The following is a 21,961-nucleotide window of genomic DNA, read 5'->3' on the forward strand; positions in this document are numbered from 1 at the left end:
GCTCACTCCTAAGGATAAAGGGACAGTGTTGTAATCCGCTGAGCCATTCAGTCTTCACAGTAAGTTGGGCATTTTTGAGTGTGTATATATATATATATATATATATATGGACGTGTAGAAGCACGCTAAGGTTTATTATATAGAACTTTTTAAAGAACAAGCCATCTGTTTCACGAGCATTTTTTTTTACCCTCTAGTTTACTGCAGCGAAGATACTCAGAGCCAAACACATACATAGATGATTTACCAGTGGTACAGAACCAATCAGATGACCTATATGATGATGTGGATGTACCTGAATCTGTGGTAGGAACAACTTTTTTTTTAATCTTGTGATATGTGAAGAATGCAAAAAGTGCATTTTTAATCAAAGAGTTTCCATAGTACAGAGCTACAAACATTCATTTTTATTTATGTCATACCAAAAGCAAAGGAAAGGGCATAATGCAGTTTTAACCAATATATAATTTCTGGTAAACATACATTGTTTAAGATAAGGTTTATGTTGAACAATGTGATCATTTTCAATAATATAAGCATTCTAGGTAAATGTCACAATGCAGAATAGCTTACATAAGAAATATATAATTTGTTTCATGTATGTGTAAGCATGTCTGTTTTGTGTGAAGGTTCATTAATGTGAAGGTGAGTGGCCTGATTGCTCACTGTACCAGACAGCCCTAAGCTTGAATTCATTTCTTCATACCCCGTTAACTCAGAAAGTGGTTCTCCAATGTCCAACAATTAGAGTTATATGAATGTTACAGAGGAACATCATAACTGTGCTCACATCCATCATCAGGGGTTGGGACTATATCAGATTTGTATCTGCACGGAGTAGAAAATTGGATTGGAGTAGAATTGAATCTGGCACTGAAAAACAGGAACCAGTCAATCACTGCCTAAAGGTTAAGTTTGAATTACTTATTATTGTCAATTATTTCTTTTTGGTAAATTTGGCAATGTGTTCTGTTTTTTGCACAGGAAGATAAAACGAATGAGGAACAGTGCTATGGGGAAGATCAAACAAGAGTTTATTTGGACCTAACTCCAGTAAAATCATTCCTTCACTCTAGTAACAACAAACTAGCCTCTAATGTGCAACCTAATGCATCATCCTCTGACAATGGAAAAGCGACTTTAAATCTTTTACAAGTGAACGACAAGGACACAGCTAGTGACTCTGATTCTGGGATCACTACAAGGCCTTTGGAGACTGGCATTAAGGTATATGCATTATCATGCACTATCTATTATATATTAAATTTGGTACATGGGGAGCATGTATCATTCAAAATATTATAAGTACCCATAGCTCCTGTAGGTGGCATTGTGATAGGTATTTTCACTGTTAAAGGTGTCACATTGTGTGACACACAATAGATCCTATTTTATAATTAGATTGTATTACCATGAGATTGTGCAAACTGACTTCCCATCAATCGCTCAAAATTTTTCAGTTGCCATTTTTTTCCTCGGTAACCGAAATTTCTATTATCCAAAATAAAGCTTTAACCATTCTTTTTAAATCAACAATTGAATATTTCACGATAATGTGAATACATTTATCCAATGATTTTTCTTTTGTGTTTTTAATGTCTTCATTAAAGTTTTTACTTGAAGACCTAAGCCAGTCTCAAAATCCTGAGCTTCGACTGAATATTTTTACCCTGCAACAGTTAAGAGAGAGTTTTCAATTGCAAATATGCATTGAGCCTGTGCAGTTTGCAGAATTTCTCAGCCTCCAACCTGTGTATTGAGTATGTGCAGCTTGCATGACTTTCCAGCCTGCAAACGATGCAGCAACATGGAATTGAAGGGTAGAAGGATGTGTCCTCTCATTCTGTGAGGAATTAAGAGTTTCTTTGCTTTCTCCAAAAAAAAACTTAGGAAGAAACTGGAGATTGAACTCTCAGAGCTTTTATTTCAGGCCAGTGATGAATTTATATAAATATATCAATTGTGCTTTGACATAACGAACTCCTCACAGAAAAACAGAGGCAGCACATGTGAACATTAACAGCTATTATCACGATGTCGAGATGCCGGTGATGGACTGGGGTTGACAATTGTAAACAATTTTACAACACCAAGTTATAGTCCAGCAATTTTATTTTAAATTCACAAGCTTTCGGAGACTTCCTCCTTCCTCAGGTAAATGTTTCAGGAGCTCCTTGAAGCCTACGCATTTATACATATAGAACAATACATGGTGTCTACAGACTGCCCCTGCAACTGCCCGTTGCCAAGGCAATCACCGTGTTCAGACAGAGAGGTGTCACCTGCAGAACCCCCGAATACACATTCAACAAAAAAACAAACAGGGGAACACTTCAGCAGTCATGGACATTCATCCACCGACCTTCGGGTAAGCGTACTCCAAGGCGGCCTTCGAGACACTCGACAACGCAAAATCGTCGAGCAGAAATTGATAGCCAAGTTCCGCACCCATGAGGACGGCCTCAACCGGGATCTTGGGTTCATGTCACGCTACACGTTACCCCACCAGCGAACAAATGTTATCTGTTTTTAATATAATGGGTCATTTGCTGGCTCTCTCTGCCTTCCGGATGTTTCTGCCTCTCTCTGTTTTTTTTCTCTGTTTTTTTTTCCCTGTTTGTTTTTTTGTTGAATGTGTATTCGGGGGTTCTGCAGGTGACACCTCTCTGTCTGAACACGGTGATTGCCTTGGCAACGGGCAGTTGCAGGGGCAGTCTGTAAACACCATGTATTGTTCTATATGTATAAATGCGTAGGCTTCAAGGAGCTCCTGAAACATTTACCTGAGGAAGGAGGAAGTCTCCGAAAGCTTGTGAATTTAAAATAAAATTGCTGGACTATAACTTGGTGTTGTAAAATTGTTTACAGCTATTATCACGTGAGAGACAGCAATTGGAATAACAGTAACTGTTCGTGATCTTTGTTCAGAGTTTTTAAAAAAAGAGGTTGTTTATACAAAATTAATTTTTTTAATCAGTGATCATTTTGGTTGTATATATTCTATTAAAAAATCTTTCCTGAACCATTTTGAGACTTAACAATTTTTTATATAAAAATTGGGAACTGCATAAACAATGAAATTTAGTGTTTTATGGGATAATTTTTTTGTTAATGGAAATTTATATTTATTAAAGACTTGATAAGGTGGCAAATTACCAGTGCTGATTAGTCATATTAGAACATAAGAACAGGAATAGGTTGTTCAGCCCCTCGAGCCTGTTCCACCATTCAATTAGATCATGGTTGATCTGTATCTTAACTCCATTTTCCGGCTTTGGTTCCATACCCTTTAATACCCTTGCCTAACAAAAATCTATCAATCTCAGTTTTGACATTTTCAATTGACCTAGCCTCAACAGCTTTTTGGGGGAGAGAGTTCCAGATTTCCACTACCCTTTGTATGAAGAAGTGCTTCCTGGCACTGCCCCTAAACGACCTAGCTCTAATTTTAAGGGTATGGCCCCTTGTTCTGGACTCCCTCATCAGAGGAAGTAGTTTATCTTTATTCACCCTATAAAATTCTTTAATCATCTTAAACACCTCAATTACATCACACCTTAATATTCTATACTCAAGGGAATACAAGCCTAGTTTATTCAACCTGTCCTCATAATTTAACCCTTTTAGCCCCGGTATCATTCTGATGAATCTACGCTGCACCTCCCCAAGGCCAATACATCTTTCTTGGTAATACTACTTTGCATATCATCCCTGTTATTAAAAAAAAACATCGGCTCATCATCAGCAACATCATGGGAGATCTACTAGAGTTTTAAATTTCACATCCCAGGAAAGTAAGTGGTGCAGTTTCACCTCGAGACCTGGGTTCTATTCTAGCCCAGATTGACGACGTAAGTCTCCCCTGTCTGCTGGCTGTAAAGATCTACAGTCAAATTAGTTTCAATCCAATTCCTAGTAAGCTTGAACCACATCACAAAACCACCTCTGATTGGCAATAATTTGGCAGTCTTACTCAGAGACACCACAGGATGACTAGTATAATACTGAAGAAATATCAGTGTGGCTGTTGTTCTGAGTGTGGGAGCTGAATCATATTGATGGAGCAGAATTAGTCACAGTATACCTAATGTCAGCATCAAGCACTCCCACGTCAGTTGCCTGAAGTGGGTAAGTGTTCCATTCCCAGCATTAATATCCCTCGCCTATAAGAGCAGAATATTACCAGGAAAAGATTAAACGGAAATCTCTTTTGTGTGAACTTACTTATAACTTATTGTTTCTTGTAGTTAGTATCTAATGTTGTGAAAATCAAGTATTTTGTAGTATTTGCCATGTGCAGAAAAAATTTGTAATATATTAAGTTTTTAATTTCTCTAAAACTCAGACATCTCAAGTGAAAGCAGAGTTTGAAGAAAAATCCTTAAAGACTGGCAGCAAGCCGTCCAATGGTCAGAAAGTGGTGACGCCTTGGGCAGATCAGAATAAGAACACCCCACATGCAGCTAATCAACAAATGAAAACAGTCATGGAGTGTGTTGAAAAGCAGAAGCTGAGCGCAACAGGTGAACCCTAAATCTCACGCAGCGAGGTTACTGCTAAACAGTTGCCTTAATGGATTCCATTTAGGATCTGCTTGCTACCACAACTGCAGTGTAGACAACCAGTATAAGTTTCCCATAATGCATAGAGGTCCTGATTGTGAGGCCCGAAGAACTGATTTGTATAGAACTCCCACCTGTTTGTGTATCATTGGCCTAAAAATTGGATCACACCCGAATCGGGGCTGCGGCTCACCATTCACGGCCCCGGACGCTGATCCCTGGTCGCGGGGGTGGGGTGGGGGAGGTGGTGGCAGCATGATCAGTCCTCGAGAGATCTGGGGGGGAAGCTATCGTGAAGGGGGTGGGGTGATTGTGAGTTTAATTTTACATATTTTAATACTGAACAAGAACAAACACGCCAGCACAATTATTATTACAAAAAATATTCACTAGCAAAGTTAAGCAGCTGAACATGGTTCTGTTTTTGATAAAATGGAAAAAAAACCTTCAAATGCTGAAAACTGAAGTAAAAACAGAACAAATGGGAAAAAGCAGCAGATCTGTCAGGAAAAAAATGGGTTACTGTTTGGGTGTAGACAGTTTGTCAGAACTGGATCAGGTTCTTTTGCTGTCACATGAATGTTGAGATTTCTTTTGATAATATTTTTTGAGTAAGTGGTTATGTGCAAGTTATTGTGTAGCAGATGCAACTCTACAGTAGCCTGTCTGGTGAATGTGGGTCTCCTCTGACATGTCTAGGTACATGTGGAGGGGTCTATAAGTGTCAGTCCCAAGATAGTGCCTGCTGTGGCCAAAACTCCTTTTCCTCAGCTCAATTATGCAGTATATTCCGAATGCCCAAAGGAACACCCATCCCTACCTCTATAAATGATGCAATTTAAATCCCAGCAGCAACCAAGCAAGGCACTGACACTGGGGAAGTGTTTTTAAACCCCAAGAACGGGTGGGTTGGGGGCGGGTGGGAGTTGAAAATAGTTGGTTTTTTTGGATCACAACCACTTTGCATTCCCAGTGAGAAGCCTGTACTTTTCCGTGCCGACATTAAACCCGGAAATAAAGGCGGGTTGCGGTTGCGACCCAAAAAACAACTATTTTCAACTCCCACCTGCCCCCAACCCACCCGTTCTTGGGGTTTAAAATCACCCCCTGGGAGTGGGGGGAACAAAAATGGACGACTACTCAGCAAAGCCAATTAATGCATGGAGCAAAATACAACAAAATGTATTTAAAAAGGGGAAAAAAACATTTTTACCCGCATCAGAAACTATGCTTTAAGAGAAGACTGAGGGGTGACCTGATAGAGGACTTTAAGATTATGAAAGGGTTTGATAGGTTAGACGGAGGGAAGATGTTTCCACTTACAGGGGAATAAATATAAGATAGTCACTAATAAATCCAATAGGGAATTCAGGAGAAACTTCTTTATCCAGCGAGTGGTTAGAATGTGGAACTCGCTATCACGAGGAGTAGTTGAGGCAACTAGCATAGATGCATTTAAGAGGAAGCTAGATAAACACATGAGGGAAACATAGGAACATAGAAAATAGGAGCAAGAGTAGGCCATTCAGCCCTTCGGGCCTGCTTCGCCATTCAAAATTATCATGGTTGATCGTCTAGCTCAGTACCCTGTTCCCGCTTTTTCCCCATATCCTTTGATCCCTTTAGCAATAAGAAATATATCTATCTCCTTCTTGAATATATTTAATAACTTGGCCTCCACTGCCTTCTGTGGTATAGAATTCCACAGGTTCACCACCCTCAGAGTGAAGAAATTTCTCCTCGTCTCCGTTCTAAATGGCATACCCCGTATCCTGAGACTGCGACCCCTGGTTCTGGACTCCCCAGCCATCGGGAACATCCTCCCTGCATCTAGTCTGTCTAGTCCTGTTAGAATTTTATATGTTTCGATGAGATCACCTCTCATTCTTCTAAACTCTAGTGAATATAGGCCTAGTCGACCCAATCTCTCCTCATACGTCAGTCCTGCCATCCCAGGAATCAGTCTGGTAAACCTTTGATGCACTCCATCCATGGCAAGGACATCCTTCCTCAGATAAGGAGACCAAAACTGCACACAATACTTCAGATGTGGTCTCACCAAGGCCCTGTATAACTGCAGTAAGACATCCCTGCTCCTGTACTCAAATCCTCTTGCAATGATGGCCAACATACCATTTGCCTTCCTAACTGCTTGCTGTACCTGAATGCTTGCTTTCAGCGATTGGGGAACAAGGACACCCAGGTCTCGTTGCACCTCCCCTTTTCCCAATCTATCACCATTCAGATAATAATCTGCTTTTCTGTTTTTACAACCAAAGTGGATAACCTCACATTTATCCATGTTATACTGCAGGGAGAAAGGAATAGAAGGATTTGGTAAAGAGGGTTGGAAGGAGGCTCATGTGGAGCATAAACACCAGCATGGACCTGTTGGGCCGAATGGCCTGTTTCTGTGCTGTACGTTCTATGTAATTCTACGTAATTAAGAAGCCTACCTGAGCAGAGCAGGCTGGTTGCCGGGACTCCCGGTGCACCCAGTTTTTATGGGCATGGATCCCACTCTGGGTGGAGCATTGTCTGAAGACATGTCGGCAAGGTTGCGCGCCTGTTTTTATGGTCCCCGCCACTGAGGCCTCACACCCACTCCAGAGCTTCAGAAAATCAATCCCGAAGTATCAAGTCCTACAGTCTAATTTTGGCTGGGCTTCAGGATGGTCTCACATTTCCAGGAGAATTACTTTAAATATTTGGCTCAGAATTAAATTCCTCTAACTAGTATTAGAAATAACTGATTTAAAAAAAATAATTTATATAAAATATCTGAAAATAGACCCATATTATGAATACTGAGACACCAAGAAATGTGGCTTATGATTTTGTGGATTGAGATTTTGATGTTCCTCTTGTGATTTTGTGGTCATTAATAGAATATTCAAGGTCTCTCAAAATATAACAAACTCTTCCCATATATATCTATAATATTTTAAAATTTGTATGCGTGTCGTAAGCTTCATTGTAAAATGCTATGCAAGCATTTCTTAAGGGGATTCTCATATTAATAGGTCCACAGTTAGCTGACACTTAGCTGTTACATTTTCCTGTGATGCCACTAAGAGGCGCTCTAATAGGAGAGTCCCAGATTAATTTTTGGGATTTCAGTAATGCCTGACTGTAATGGCACCATGTAATGCAGGGGAGCCTTCGGGTCTTACGGTCAAGCTTCTGTACAGTTCCATCTGCTGTGTGGACTTGTATTAATTAATTCCCTGGCATTCTGTAGCAAGCTTTGTACTAACACTTTGCTTTTTATTGAAATACATCACCAGTATCAATCGAAACCAAATTTGGAAAGAATCGAACTGAGGCAGATCTAAAAAAATTCATAGAAGAGAAAGAAAAACTGGAGAAGGAAAAAGAGCAGCTTCGAAATGAACTGATGCAACTAAGGAAACAGAAGAGGGAGGTGAAGGATGTAATAGCAGTTTGCAAAGGTAGGTATGACTGTATGAACAAGAGAATGTGTTCAGTAGTCTCAATGTAAAACTGTGAAATTCTACTGAAGATCACATAAATTCTATGTGATCTGAATAATTCCTGTTTTTTTTATAGTATAAATCATCTAGGCTAAGACTGAGGTCAAAACTCACAGTGGATCAGTTAGCTAAAATTGTATGAGCTGATCTACTGGAGCAACGCCCTGATTAGCTTGGTGTTTTTAACCATGGAAACAGACCAACAACTGGAATATGTTCAAATCAGTGATAGTTAACAGATGTGTTATATGGGATTCCCTTGGCCAATGGTGCCAGCGTGTGTTCATTTCACTTGTCCATCAGTCAAATGGGTGTTTTCTGGGTTCTACAGAACAGGCCTTAAATCTCCAATTTCTCGGGGAAATAAAGAATGTTTTTAATTCGAGGCTAAAGCTTCCTTCTATTTTTCTTTTCATTCTTTAGTTTCTCTGGGTAGCACTATTGCCAGCGTCCAGGAGGTCCACAAGTACAGCTGAATGGTGACTCTCCTGCCAGTTTTCCCTGTGCGCCTGTTGGAATCGATCAGGCTTCCACTTGATGCTTTTCCACAGTAACAGGGATGAGATTAGCAACGCCAAGAAGTCTAGGAGCAAAGTGCCCAACTACTTACCTGTTTTCCCAGCCACAGGAGTTGGGTGATTTTGTTAAGACACTTCGGATCAATATTGCCTTTTACAACACCATTTTATTGAATATTTTAAAATCTGGAAAAAAATCACAAGGAACTTTGCATTAAGGCAATGTAATCTGTCCATGGGGGAGGTTATAGAAAAGCTTGATTGTCAGCAGTTCCAAAAATAAAGCCCTTCTCTGCCAAATAAACTATTCCTACATCTTTTAAGTTTAAAGTAGAATTGCCATCCCATCGATATAGGGTGTAAGAGATTTAGTGACATCGAAACAGGAGTCTATTCTGCCATTTTGTTAGCCATGGCATCTTTCTATCTTTATAATCCCAAATGCCTTTTTTCCATGGAGCCAATAATATGGCTCCCACACAGCGCTACGGGTACATTAACAAGCTGACCTCGCACAGTAACCCAAGTTCAGCTCATCTATATCATTTATTAGTGCTCTGGACATGTCTCTCATGACATGCCAGGAGTGCAGGGGCTGCTTTATCAGGCACCAGCAGCCAGTGACAGCGGCTGGCTACCCATTGCGCATCATGTAATTTCCTGTCATGGGGAGGAAGGGCACCGAGCATGTGGTGGGGGGACAAAGAACAAGGATGCATGTGGGTACCAATCTCAGAGACCAGGGGACCAAAGGCCAGAGACGTCCACGTTTTTTTTAAGTTAAAAGTTTTTCAGTGATTGTTCCAAATGGGTGCTGTTTGGCCAGAGTACTGCCTAGGCACTCACGCTCCATTATGGGGCAGGTGCCTAATTTAAATGAATGTCAAATAAGCCTAGAGCACAAGTTGTGCACTAGCTCCCGGCCCCCTTTATGCTTGCTACCGGCATTGTCACATGCTGATTAAGAGCCAACAAGAGAGGGAGCAATTCTGCTCTTAGTTTTAGGGAATGAAGCTGGGCAGGTGGACGGGATATCAGTGGGAGAGCATTTAGTTGGTAGTGATCATAATTCAGTTAGATTTCGCGTAGTCATAGAAAAGGACAAAGATAGACCAGGAGTAAAAGTTCTAAATTGGGGAAAGTCCAATTTTACTAAGCTGAGATGTGATTTAGCAAAAGTGGACTGGAAACAGCTACTTGAAGGTAAATCAGTGTCAGAGCAGTAGGAGGCATTCAAGGAGGAGATAGTGAGGGTTCAGAGCAAATATGTTCCCACAAAGAAAAAGAGTAAGACTCCCAAATCTAGAGCCCCCTGGATGTCAAGGAGCATACAGGGTAGGATAAGGCAAAAAAGGGAAGCTTATGTCAGATACCATGAGCTCAGTACTGCAGAAAGCCTAGAGGAGTATAGAAAGTGCAGGGGTGAAATTAAAAAGGAAATTAGGAAAGCAAAGAGAGGGCATGAAAAAATATTGGCAAATAAAATCAAGGAAAACCCAAAGATGTTTTATAAATACATAAAGAGCAAGAGGATAACTATGGAAAGAGTATGGCCTATTAGAGACCAAAAAGGTAACCCTGTGCGTGGAGGCAGAAGATGTGATTCTGGTTCTTAATGAATACTTTGCGTCTGTCTTCACAAAAGAAAGGGACGGTGCAGACATTGTAGTTAAGGAGGAGGAGTGTGAAATATTGGATGGGATAAACATAGTGAGAGAGGAAATAATAAGGGCTTAGCATCTTTGAAAGTAGATAAATCACAAGACCCGGATGAAATGTATCCCAGGCTGTTAAGAGAAACAAGGGAGGAAATAGCAGAGGCTCTGACCATCATTTTCCAAACCTCCCTGGCTACAGGCGTGGTGCTGGAGGGCTGGAAGACTGCTAACGTTGTACCGTTGTTTAAAAAGGGAGAAAGGGATAGACCGAGTAATTATAGGCCAGTCAGCTTAACCTCGGTGGTGGGCAAATTATTGGAAATAATTCTAAAGGACAGCATTAATCATCATTTAGAAAGGCACAGATTAATCAAGGACAGTCACCATGGATTTGTTAAGGGAAGGTCATGTTTGATTATCTTGATTGAATGTTTTGAGGTAACAAGGAGGGTCGATGAGGGTAGCGTGTTTGATGTAGTCCACATGGATTTTAGCAAGGCTTTTGACAAGGTCCCACATGGCAGATTGGTCAGAAAAGTAAAAGCCCATGGGATCTAAGGAAAAGTGGCAAGTTGGATCCAAAATTCGCTCAGTGGCTGGAAGCAAAGGGTAATGGTTGACAGGTGTTTTTGTGACTGGAAGGCTGTTTCCAGTGGGGTTCCCCAGGTTGAAAGTGAGGAAGAAAGCCGAAGACTGCAGGAAGATATCAATGGACTGCTCAGGTGGGCAGAAAAATGGCAAGTGGAATTCAATCCGGGGAAGTTGAGGTAATGCTTTTAGGGAGGGCAAACAAAGCAAGGGAATACACAATAAGTGGTAGGATACTGAGAAGTGTAGAGGAACAGAGGGACTTTGAGGTGCATGTCCACAGATCCCTGAAGGTAGCAGGACAGGTAGATAAGATGGTTAAGAAGGCATCCTTTATTAGCCGAGGCATAGAATGTGAGAGCAGGGTGGTTATGCTAGAACTGTATAAAACACTAGTTAGGGCACAGCTAGAGTACGGTTCTGGTCACCACATTACAGGAAAGATATGATTGCATTAGAGAGGGTACAGGGGAGATTTACGAGGATGTTGCCAGGACTGGAGAGTTTTAGCTATGAGGAAAGATTGGATAGGCTGGGGTTGTTTTCTTTGGAACAGAGGAGGCTGAGGGGAGATTTAATTGAGGCGTATAAAATTATGAGGGGCCTAGATAGAGTGGACAGGAAGGACCTATTTCCCTTAGCAGAGAGGTCAATAACCAGGGGGCATAGATTTAAAGTAATTGGTAGAAGGATTAGAGCTAAGTTGAGGAGAAATTTTTTCGCCCTCATCGCATTTAAAAAGCACTTGGATATGCACTTGAAGTGACGTAACCTAAAAAACTACAGACCAAGAGCTAGAAAGTGGGAATCGACTGGCACAGACACATTGACCGAATGGCCTCCTTTTGTGCCGTAAACTTGTATGATTCTATGATCACTTCAAGCACATTATAGGCCTCAGGCCTCTGTGCTGGTTTTTTTGAGGAGTGGGCACTCCAGCTCATCAAGTGACTGGCATCATATCGTCAACCCCCCACATACATTGATACTATATTAGTACTTAAGTGAATATCTGTTTCTATTTTAAATATCTGAATTGGTTCTGCATCTATGGCCTTCTGAGCCAATGCATTCCACATTCTCATAACCTTTTGTGTGAAGAATTTCATGTCCCGTTAGTTCTGGATTCCCCTATCTATGTTGTCAGTTCCATTCATTATCCTAGACACCTCAATCAAACCTACCATAACCTCTTCATCTCTAGGGATTGTAACCCAAGTTTACCCAATTGCATGTCACAGCTATGTTCCTTCATCCCAGGTATCACCCTGGTGAATCATTGTTAAACATTCTCCAAGGCCAGTATATCCTTCCAAAGGAGCAAAGACAGTGGTACAGTAACATATTCAGTTTGCACAAATCACTGCAGTGCCAGTGGCCAACTTGAGGGACACTTGAGTTTCAGAGCAGAACGGCCCCACATAACAGCAGCAATATTCTGCTTTAAATTAAACTATGGCTGCTGAGATTTCGATGGAGACAAATGATTGTTTGCATCTGTGCTGTGCATCAGACTGTTTTATCTTACACGCCAACAAATGCAAATGGCACCCAATAGATGAAATGAAAGGATGATATTTATAGAGTTCCTGTTGTGCCAGTGTTCTGAAGCTAGACTGCAAAAGAAAACAACAATTACTTCAGGCTGTTTTCTTTGTAGTGAAGGTTGGGGAACATGTATTTGTTACATAGAATTTGTGGAGACTGATTTGTTTAAAGTAAATATTAGCAAAGGATGAGGCTAAGGATCGTGGTGCGTGGGCTATTATTTTCTGAATCAGTAAGTGTGCAAAGCTATAAATTAATTCCAGTTGCTATGAAGGCACACCTTTGGTTTCTACAGTAGACAGCTTATTGCTTTTAGTTAAGGTACAGTGAGCCTTGTCTGAAGCATTACTTTTATCAAGAAATCACCCATTTACTGTGCCCACAATATCAGTGATGATTCTGATTTTAACCTACATTAGACTCCCTGCTTTTAAAGACCAAAGCCTACAGATTGCTGTTAGCGATATTAGCTGATGGGCCCTTAAACCTTTAAACAAGTTCATTTGACATTCCTCTTTCTGCTCTTTTAATGAAGCTGTCAACCCGTTCATTTTAAATGGATTCTGCCTCTACTAAAAAAAGCTAATATACGTAGTAATTAATAGGAAACTAGTTGAAATTTGACTCTGATCTTCAGAGATGAGTTTCACTGTCTCCTTTAACTCTGAAGTGGTGTCTAGCAAAATAAGCTTTTTGAATAGAAAAGGCAGGACCTGCCATTATTTTGTACTCTGATACTCTGTCCTCCTTTCAGCTCTAGATTCCAACCTCGCCCTTTCCATCATAGTCTTTTTTATATCTACTTTATATGCTACCGTGGCTTTTGCTGTTTTGAATTTTCTTCTCTTAAACTCCAAATATCCTACACATCCTTCTCCTTTCCAGCATTCTCATATTGTTCAAATGGTGTTCTCATCCCACTTGAACACCTGTTTGCCATGACCTCAAAATTGTGGAACTCCTATCTCTCTGTCTTCCTTTTCTCCAACAATCTACAGACTTATTACAATCTGAGCATGGCGGATTCCAACATCTACTTGATTTACCATATCTTCTATCCTATTCTTTTCAACCTTGGCACTGTCCTGCACTCCAGGTATTTGTACTTCAAGTAAGTTTCTCAATAATAAAAAGAATGTATTGTATTATAGTCCACTGTAGCATAGCCTGATCTATTGATAATAAATTAGGCTTTTCAAGGCAAAACCTTCCTCCTAATTGAAATTACTATAATGAAAACTCCACCATGCTGCTACAAGACAGCTCTATTGCTTTTCAAGAGCAAGGGAGTTCTCCCCGGTGTCCTGGCCAATGTTTATCTCTCAACCAACATTCACTAAAAATCAGATTATCTGATCATTATCACATTGCTGTTTGTGGGGCCTTGCTGGGCGCAAATTGGCTGCTGCATTTCCTACATTACAACAGTGACTACACTTCAAAAGCACTTAATTGGCTGTAAAGTGCTTTGGGATGTCTTGAGGTCATGAAAGGTGGTGTATAAAAGCAAGCTCTTTCTTTCTTTAAGCAACGTACACTTGAGTGGAATACTAATTAAAAAAATATATATATTTCAGATAAGCAGGTTCTTTGCATTCAGGAGGAAAGGCTGCGGCAGATTGAAGAAGAATGCAAATCAAAGGAGAACAACAGGGTCGACCTGGAGCTCAAACTAGTATCAGTGAAGGAGAACTTGAAGAAAGCCGAGTCAGGACCAGTGATATTGGGAACAACTGTGGATGCAAGTCATTTCGACAATCTAAGCTCAAATGTACGCGACAGGTTCAACAATTGAATTAACCTGTTAATAACAAACTGTTAGCCATTAACAATCCGTTCATTTTAATCTCCATTAGAACCAGGTTGAATATAAGTATTTTTTGCAACAGTGTAGCGTACATTTTCTGTTTTTTTACAGATAAGTGTACCTTTGTCATTTTAGGAGGTTGTGTCTCATTGGTCATACTGGAGTTTGAAGTAGAATTTGGGGCTGTTGACATTTCTGTGCTGTTGGTGAAATGCATTTCACACTGACAGTCAGCATTTTCAGGGCAGTGTCTGCTTGTCTGTTGTTGCAGACAAAAATCATCATCTCTCCTGGCTCCAAGCCCTGGTGCTGCTTCAAGGGGTTGAATGCTGCTGCAGACTGCAGGTGGGAATTCTCGCAAGATCTGGAACTCTGCCTTGAGATTGCAGTGGCATCTAATCCCCTGGAGCAGGAGGTGGTAAGAGCTGGGAAAGGCAAGGAGCATGCCAGCGTGTAATGGGGGGCAGGGCAAGAGAGTGCCAGCTTAAACTGAGGGAGGGGAGAAGAATGCCTGTCTGAATTGAGGGTGGGACGGAGAGAAGTGTACTAGTTTGGATTGAGGAGAGGGAGAAGAGTGCCAGAATTCACTGGGGTCGGGGATGCAGAGTTCCGGAATTCACTGGGGTCGGGGATGCAGAGTTCTAGAATCACTGGGGTCGGAGGAGCAGAGTTCTAGAATCACTGGGGTCGGAGGAGCAGAGTTCTAGAATCACTGTGGTCGGAGGAGCAGAGTTCTAGAATTCACTGGGGTCGGGGAGCAGAGTTCTAGAATTCACTGGGGTCGGAGGAGCAGAGTTCTAGAATCACTGGGGTCGGAGGAGCAGAGTTCTAGAATTCACTGGGGTCGGGGAGCAGAGTTCTAGAATTCACTGGGGTCGGAGGAGCAGAGTTCTAGAATTCACTGGGGTCAGGGAGCAGAGTTCTAGAATTCACTGGGGTCGGAGAAGCAGAGTTCCAGAATTCACTGGGGTTGGGGAGAAAGAGTGCCAGCATGAACTACACAGTGCCTGCATGAATTGAGGGGAGGAAGAGCATCTGCATGAACTGAGGGAAGGCAGAAGAGACTGTCAGTTTAAATTGAGGGGGAGAGGAAGAAGACTGCAAGGATGAACTGAGGAAGGAGAGCAGAAAAATGGCAGTTTGAACTTAGGGAAGAGAGGGAACAGAGTGGTTCCTCTAACTTGGAGGAGGGGAATAAGACTGCCTGCGTCATTGTGACAACCGTAATAACAATTTTAAAACAATTTAACATTTAGATTTAGCAACAGAGAATACCAATACATATCCATAGTAGCCCACAATTTCTCTCTGAGAAATGGGGCAGAATGCCCGCAATTCTTGCCTCATCTGTCAACTATACAAGTGATCAAATGGTGGGTATACCGGCAGCCTACGTTATTACAAGCCGATGCCTCATTACAATTTCATAGGCCTATATTCAGGCCTGGCTTTTAGGTTTGATGTGGAGATGCTGGTGATGGACTGGGGTGGACAAATGTAAGGAATCTTACAACACCAGGTTATAATCCAACAGTTTTATTTGAAAATCACAAGCTTTCGGAGATTATCTCCTTCGTCAGGCATATGCGATTTGAGAACCTTTCACTTACTCACCTGACGAAGGAGATAATCTCCGAAAGCTTGTGATTTTCAAATAAAACTGTTGGACTATAACCTGGTGTTGTAAGATTCCTTACATTTGGCTTTTAGGTTGGCAGCTTTTGTGCATCTTTTGCAGCTTGTGTTTCTGATTTTAACGCCATTACCAGAACATTTGTAGTGTGCCAGCAGGAAGGAATTTGAGAGTTCAATCACTTCACAAACAGAAAGAAACATGGATGCAGTCAGCTCCGACAGTCTAACCTTTCCGGGTAAAATTTATTTTTGTTTGCAGTGAGGGAGAGAAATGTACACAAGGAAATAAGGTACGGGTCTCTGAAAAAGATTTCATCGTAAGTCTTGTTTCTTTCCTCAGGCTAAGTCCTCCAATCTGAATAACAGTCCTGACAGCTCACCTGTGAACTGCGCTGCAGCCTTAAAGAATAGGCCATTATCTATTATGCAATCTGGAAAGGGGACTGTCCTACAAAAAGCAAAGGTATGATTCCAAGTACCTTAAATACATGAATTACCTCAAGAGTTCTAAGTGAGAGCCTATTTATTAAATCAATATAATTTCCAACTGTCTACCATTTTGTTTCTGCCAGGAATGGGAAAAGAAAGCTACCAGCTAGAAAATATTTTGAATGAGGATGGACTATAAAAGCAAAAACTGTAGCCTTTGGAACTGAGAAATATTTTTGTTCATCTATTCATGGAAGAGGATATAGAAAGCCATTAGTACTTGGCACACTTTTTCATATATGAAAGCTTCTACTGCCCCAGGCATCAACAGGAACTCATATACTAACATCATGGACCATTACTACAAAGCATCTGAAGATTTTGGAGGCTCTTTATTTCACCATTGAAAATTGTATGCTTAAAAAAACTGTGGGTATGACTTCTAGCAAAGTTTAATGTTTAGCAAATAAATACTGTCTTAAGTCATTCAGTACAACAAATGCCTGATTGATTTTTTTTGGTGCTTACAAGTTCTATGACATAAGGAATATTTGGCTTGCAAGTTAAAATTCCTGCATATAAAATATTATTACATGATGATGCCATATGAAAGGAGACAGTTGAGTAATATGAAAGATGGTGACAAACTCTCTATCGTTTTCCTAAATATTAGAACTAATTTAGGACTGTAGAGATGATTTGAGACTGAAATATTAAGCTCAGGTTTCAATTCTGGTCTTCATTGACATTCCAGGTAACCTGTCTGCGATGGACGAATCTTACTAGTTCTTGCTAGGTATCCAGATAGCAGAGAAACCCATCATTGAGAGTGAGAATAGGTCAGCCTGTGGAAAGCTCTCTCATTAAGTGGTTAAATGTAAGGAATCTTACAACACCAGGTTATAGTCCAACAAATTTATTTTAAAATCACAAGCTTTCGGAGATTATCTCCTTCGTCAGATGATTGAATGAAAAGGTTCTCAAATCGCATATCTTATACGATGTTGGGACAGCATCACACCAATCAAAAGGTGTCGTTGTTATTCAAACAGGCCAGTCACGGAGAACAGCACGTCCCAGTACACTCGATATACATTGTGTCTTTTACACAGGCAGGCAGAAAGAAACTTAAAATGGCAGAGAGAGAGAGAGAGAGAATTTTAAAAAACATATAAATTTTTTCCCCCTTTTTGCTGGTGGGGTTACGTGTAGCGTGACATGAACCCAAGACAACGGATGAACGGACACCGCGCAACAATCGCCAAACAGGAGGGTTCCCTCCCAGTCGGGGAACACTTTAGCAGTCAAGGACATTCAGCCACCGATCTTCGGGTAAGCGTTCTCCAAGGCGGCCTTCGAGACACACGACAACGCAAAATCGTCGAGCAGAAGTTGATAGCCAAGTTCCGCACCCATGAGGACGGCCTCAACCGGGATCTTGGGTTCATGTCACGCTACACGTAACCCCACCAGCAAAAAGGGGGAAAAAATTTATATGTTTTTTAAAATTCTCTCTCTCTCTCTGCCATTTTAAGTTTCTTTCTGCCTGCCTGTGTAAAAGACACAATGTATATCGAGTGTACTGGGACGTGCTGTTCTCCGTGACTGGCCTGTTTGAATAACAACGACACCTTTTGATTGGTGTGATGCTGTCCCAACATCGTATAAGATATGCGATTTGAGAACCTTTTCATTCAATCATCTGACGAAGGAGATAATCTCCGAAAGCTTGTGATTTTAAAATAAATTTGTTGGACTATAACCTGGTGGTGTAAGATTCCTTACATTTGTCCACCCCAGTCCATCACCGGCATCTCCACATCATTAAGTGGTTGACAACAAGAGTAGCATAGAAGTCAGTGGCAGAAACCATATTATCTTCTATAGCTCAAATAGAAGGTATGGCTTTGACTTGTGGTATCTAAATTGGGTGGAAATGTAGCAAATTTATTTTTTAAAAAGCAAAGAGTTTAACAAAAAACACACCAGTTGAACAAAACTGTGTATTAAAAAAAATCACAAAAGCCTCTGTCTATCTCCTGCCATCTTTGATACTACTCAGCTGGCTGTATTCCCAGCAGCACTGTCTCACATTAATTCCCGTTTATAATTAGAAATTTCTGGCATGCAATCCAGAAATTCCTGATGACATAGCACCTATAAAATTTGTGATTTCTTTTTTCTCTCTTGCAACATTGTAAATATATATACTTACTTGTGAACAGTTACAAAAGCACATTTGTTATATACCAGTAACAGAAATATAAAGGGAAAATTAGTTATGCCAGATTTCTTGAAATAAATAATATTTTCCCCCCATATTCTAACTCTGCAGTTGGTGTATTTAATTCAGCAGTTGCTGAAGACAAGTGATGCATGCAGTTTAAACTCAGAGTATAGTGATTCTCAAGTTAATTAAATGTTATTTATAAATGTGTGCGACAATACCAGGTGAGTGATTGGTATGTTATGGACACTTTCTCATTTGCATAATTTTTCTACATTTACTCCATTTATTCAGTTACTAATTTCCTGCTGGCTTGTTTCTACTGTTATTGCATTTAGAATTTTAAAAATATATACTTTAATATTCTTCCTGACAAGTTAAATTTCCAACTGAGATTTATTAGGCCTGTAAATATTCCAGAACTATAAATGTGAGCATTCTATTTCAGAGAGATGTGCTCCATTCTGTTGTTCTTTGTTCAATAGATTGAGGACAATAACAACAACTTGTATTTATATAGAGCCTTTAATGAAGTAAAACGTTCCAAGGCACTCCAGGAGCGCTTTCAAAAGCTTGGTCAAAGAGGTAGGTTTTAAGGATTGTCTTAAAGGAGGAGAGAGAGGTAGAGAGGCGGAGAGGTTTAGGGAGGGAATTCCAGAGCTTGGGCCTAGGCTGCTGAAGGCACGGCCGCTAATAGTGGAACGATTAAAATCGGGGATGCGCAAGAGGCCAAAATTGGAGGAACACAGAGATCTCGGAAGGTTGTAGGGCTGGAGGAGGTTATAGAGATAGGGAGGGGCGAGGCCATGAAAGGATTTGAAAACAAGGATGGGAATTTTAAAATCGAGGCATTGCTGGATCGGGAGCCAATATAGGTCAGTGAGAACAGGGATGATGGATGAACAGGACTTGGTGCAAGTTCGGATACGGACAGTAGAGTTTTGGATGAGCTCAAGTTTATGGAGGGTGGAAGATGGGAAGCCGGCCAGGAGAGCATTGGAATAGTCAAGTCTAGAGGTAACAAAGGCATCGATGAGGGTTTCTGCAGCAGATGCATTGAGGCAGAGGCAGAGGCGGGCGATGTTACCGAGGTGGAAGTAGGCCGTCTTGGTGATGGAGAGGATATGAGATTTCTTACTGCTACTAGTGCCTTTACCAGCCCCTAACCAATGAGCTACAGCATGATAAACATTAATTAGCTCAGTTAAAATCCTGTTAAAGTATAGTGTTTGTTGTTTACTAAATTAATTATAATTTGCGAAATCTTAAGTTTAAAATCTCTGTTTGTGATCTTCGTAACATAAGTGATAACATTCTTTACTGTACCAGCACACTGAGAATAGGCAGCTTAGTCTAAAGGATGAGACACCAGGTCCATTCAGCAATACACATTGCCAGATGATGTTTGCATCAAGATCTTTCTTTTTTGGTCCTTTACAGCTTTCACAACTGCTTCCTGAGCTCAAACTGTAGCCTCTAACTTCCATGGTCTCTAACACACTACTTGGTGATGCAGTGGTTGATACAAATTATTCAGTTGCTTTATTTCACAATGAGTGAACACACAGAGCAACAGTTATTATCGGATTCACACTGCTCAAATAAAGAGCATCCCACCCTTCCCCATGGCGATGAATTATTCTACTTGACTTAAACAAGATGACTTCTAACGTTCCTCCACATTTCCAATCACTTCACCCCAGTGGAGGACCTCACAGCTTTCTCTTTAACAAACCTGACTATCCTCGCAAACTTCCTGCTTCAAAAATCTTCTCTCTACTTCACAGGCAGACAAGGATCAAAGGGCTGTCCAACAAAATGAGGGCCATTTTCAAGTAACACCCAAAATAGATGCGAAGTTGGTGGAGTGGCCTTTTGCCATTAGTGCTGGCTTGAGCTTCATTAGCATAACACCGGTGAGATGTGAGTGCCAACAGGACACTCTGCTACAGCTCATTGGTTATGGGAGAACGGGAATTTGGCCTGCTCCCATGCTGGAGGGGAAGGGTGATCCTGGGGGAGCCTCGAGTGGGCCAGCAGCAGCCCAAACCTTGTTGGGGGTCCTGGGAGGAGTATGTCTGCTCCTCCTTGGTCCACTACAAAAATACTGAAAGCTTCCCAGGCCGTTTTTTTAAGCAGCCTCCAGCAGTCCCTTCAAGGGCGAATGGTTAGTCTGCCCAACATCTGGTACAACTGAGCACAGCGCATGATTCTGCCATTTGTGCCTGGAAATTGCAATCAGGGTCCTACAAAGGCAGAGGACCCTGATTTGCATATTTAAGCAGCCTCCAGCCTGTTTCAGGAGGGCCGGCTGCAATGCCCATTTAGAGGCCTGCCTGAAACCTGCAACAGCTGGGCCTTGGGCGTCAATGGGGTTGCTGAGGTACCCTGCCCCCTTCCCCGACTTTAAATTGCTGGATGCCTGCTTTTCAGGTAAGAAACGGGCCGCTAGCTGTAGAATCTCCCCAATGGGTGTGAGGTGTTCTCTGATTACCTAGACAAAGCTAGCAAATTATTTTTTTTTTTTAATCTCTGGGAAAACAACTATCATTTAGCACATTAACCACTTTTCATCTAGGTGCCTTTTTTAAACTCGTGGGAAAAAAATAAATGTAAGTCGTATTTTCAATTCCTTTCTGTGGAAAATGGTTGAAACATGACAGTCACAATCCTTGTGTTATACAAGAATGAGTTTAGGTTCCTAGTTTCATTTTATAAGAAGTTTAGAGCCAATAGACATTTGGCTACAGAAAGTCTCTGATCCATTCCAATACATTAGAAAACTGGAATGCTGGTTGGTAAGTTTTGAGCTCTTGATTAGAACCAGCTGAATTCCATTTTCTTGCTCATTCATTCTTGTTTCTTTTTATTCCCATGTAAACCTTCCCACTGCTGAATTGCAACTGACAAAGAGAACTGTAGGGGGAGCAGTGGTAAAGGTAGCATGACATTTGACAAATTGAACCCTTCCCCACAGCAACAGATTACCTCAGCATTCCAAGTCATTTTTGTTGTTAGCAAATGTGTTCATAGTTCAGTGCTGTTATATCCTCAATGAGGGCCAGACTGCCAGATTCTTCAATACTTAATTGAGTTATTTTTCATGCAAACAAGGGCCCTGATATTAGACTGGAGTCGGGATGGCAGCGGGGGGGGGGGGATGAAGGTGCACATGGCAAACCCGAATATAAAAATCTTACCTTTTCCAATACAATCTTGATGTAATTGATGGTGATTAAAGTTATTTCCGGGTTTCGCGCCCGGCAGCCAGCCTGATTGACAGGCTGGCTGCCGACAGGAGCTGCAACGCCGAGGTGGGGGGAGAGAAAGAGAGCGAGCGAGACGTCATCCAGCACTGGAATGGAAGATCGGGGATGGGGGAGGAGAGGGGACGATCAGGGGGGAGGGGAAGATCAGGGGGACATGGGGTGGGGGGAAGAGGAGGAGATTGGAAAGGGACAGCGGGGGCTGAGAGGGACATTGGAGAGGGACGAG

General features: G+C 41.3%; 1 protein-coding gene across 1 annotated transcript in view; it reads left to right on the forward strand.

Moving 5' to 3' along the window:
- afap1l2 (actin filament associated protein 1-like 2) overlaps positions 1–17,175 on the forward strand; it is a 163,723-nt gene extending 146,548 nt beyond the window's left edge. The window contains exons 13-19 of the mRNA XM_068002171.1: positions 198–306; positions 985–1,227; positions 4,346–4,523; positions 7,850–8,014; positions 13,946–14,139; positions 16,151–16,273; positions 16,383–17,175. Of these exons, the coding sequence (XP_067858272.1) occupies positions 198–306; positions 985–1,227; positions 4,346–4,523; positions 7,850–8,014; positions 13,946–14,139; positions 16,151–16,273; positions 16,383–16,409 (1,039 nt within the window). The 3' untranslated portion in view covers positions 16,410–17,175. The remainder of the gene's footprint in view (positions 1–197; positions 307–984; positions 1,228–4,345; positions 4,524–7,849; positions 8,015–13,945; positions 14,140–16,150; positions 16,274–16,382) is intronic.
- Positions 17,176–21,961: the final 4,786 nt, after the last annotated feature.

The sequence above is a fragment of the Heptranchias perlo genome, chromosome 21, assembly GCF_035084215.1.
Source record: "Heptranchias perlo isolate sHepPer1 chromosome 21, sHepPer1.hap1, whole genome shotgun sequence".
Classification (NCBI taxonomy): domain Eukaryota; kingdom Metazoa; phylum Chordata; class Chondrichthyes; order Hexanchiformes; family Hexanchidae; genus Heptranchias; species Heptranchias perlo.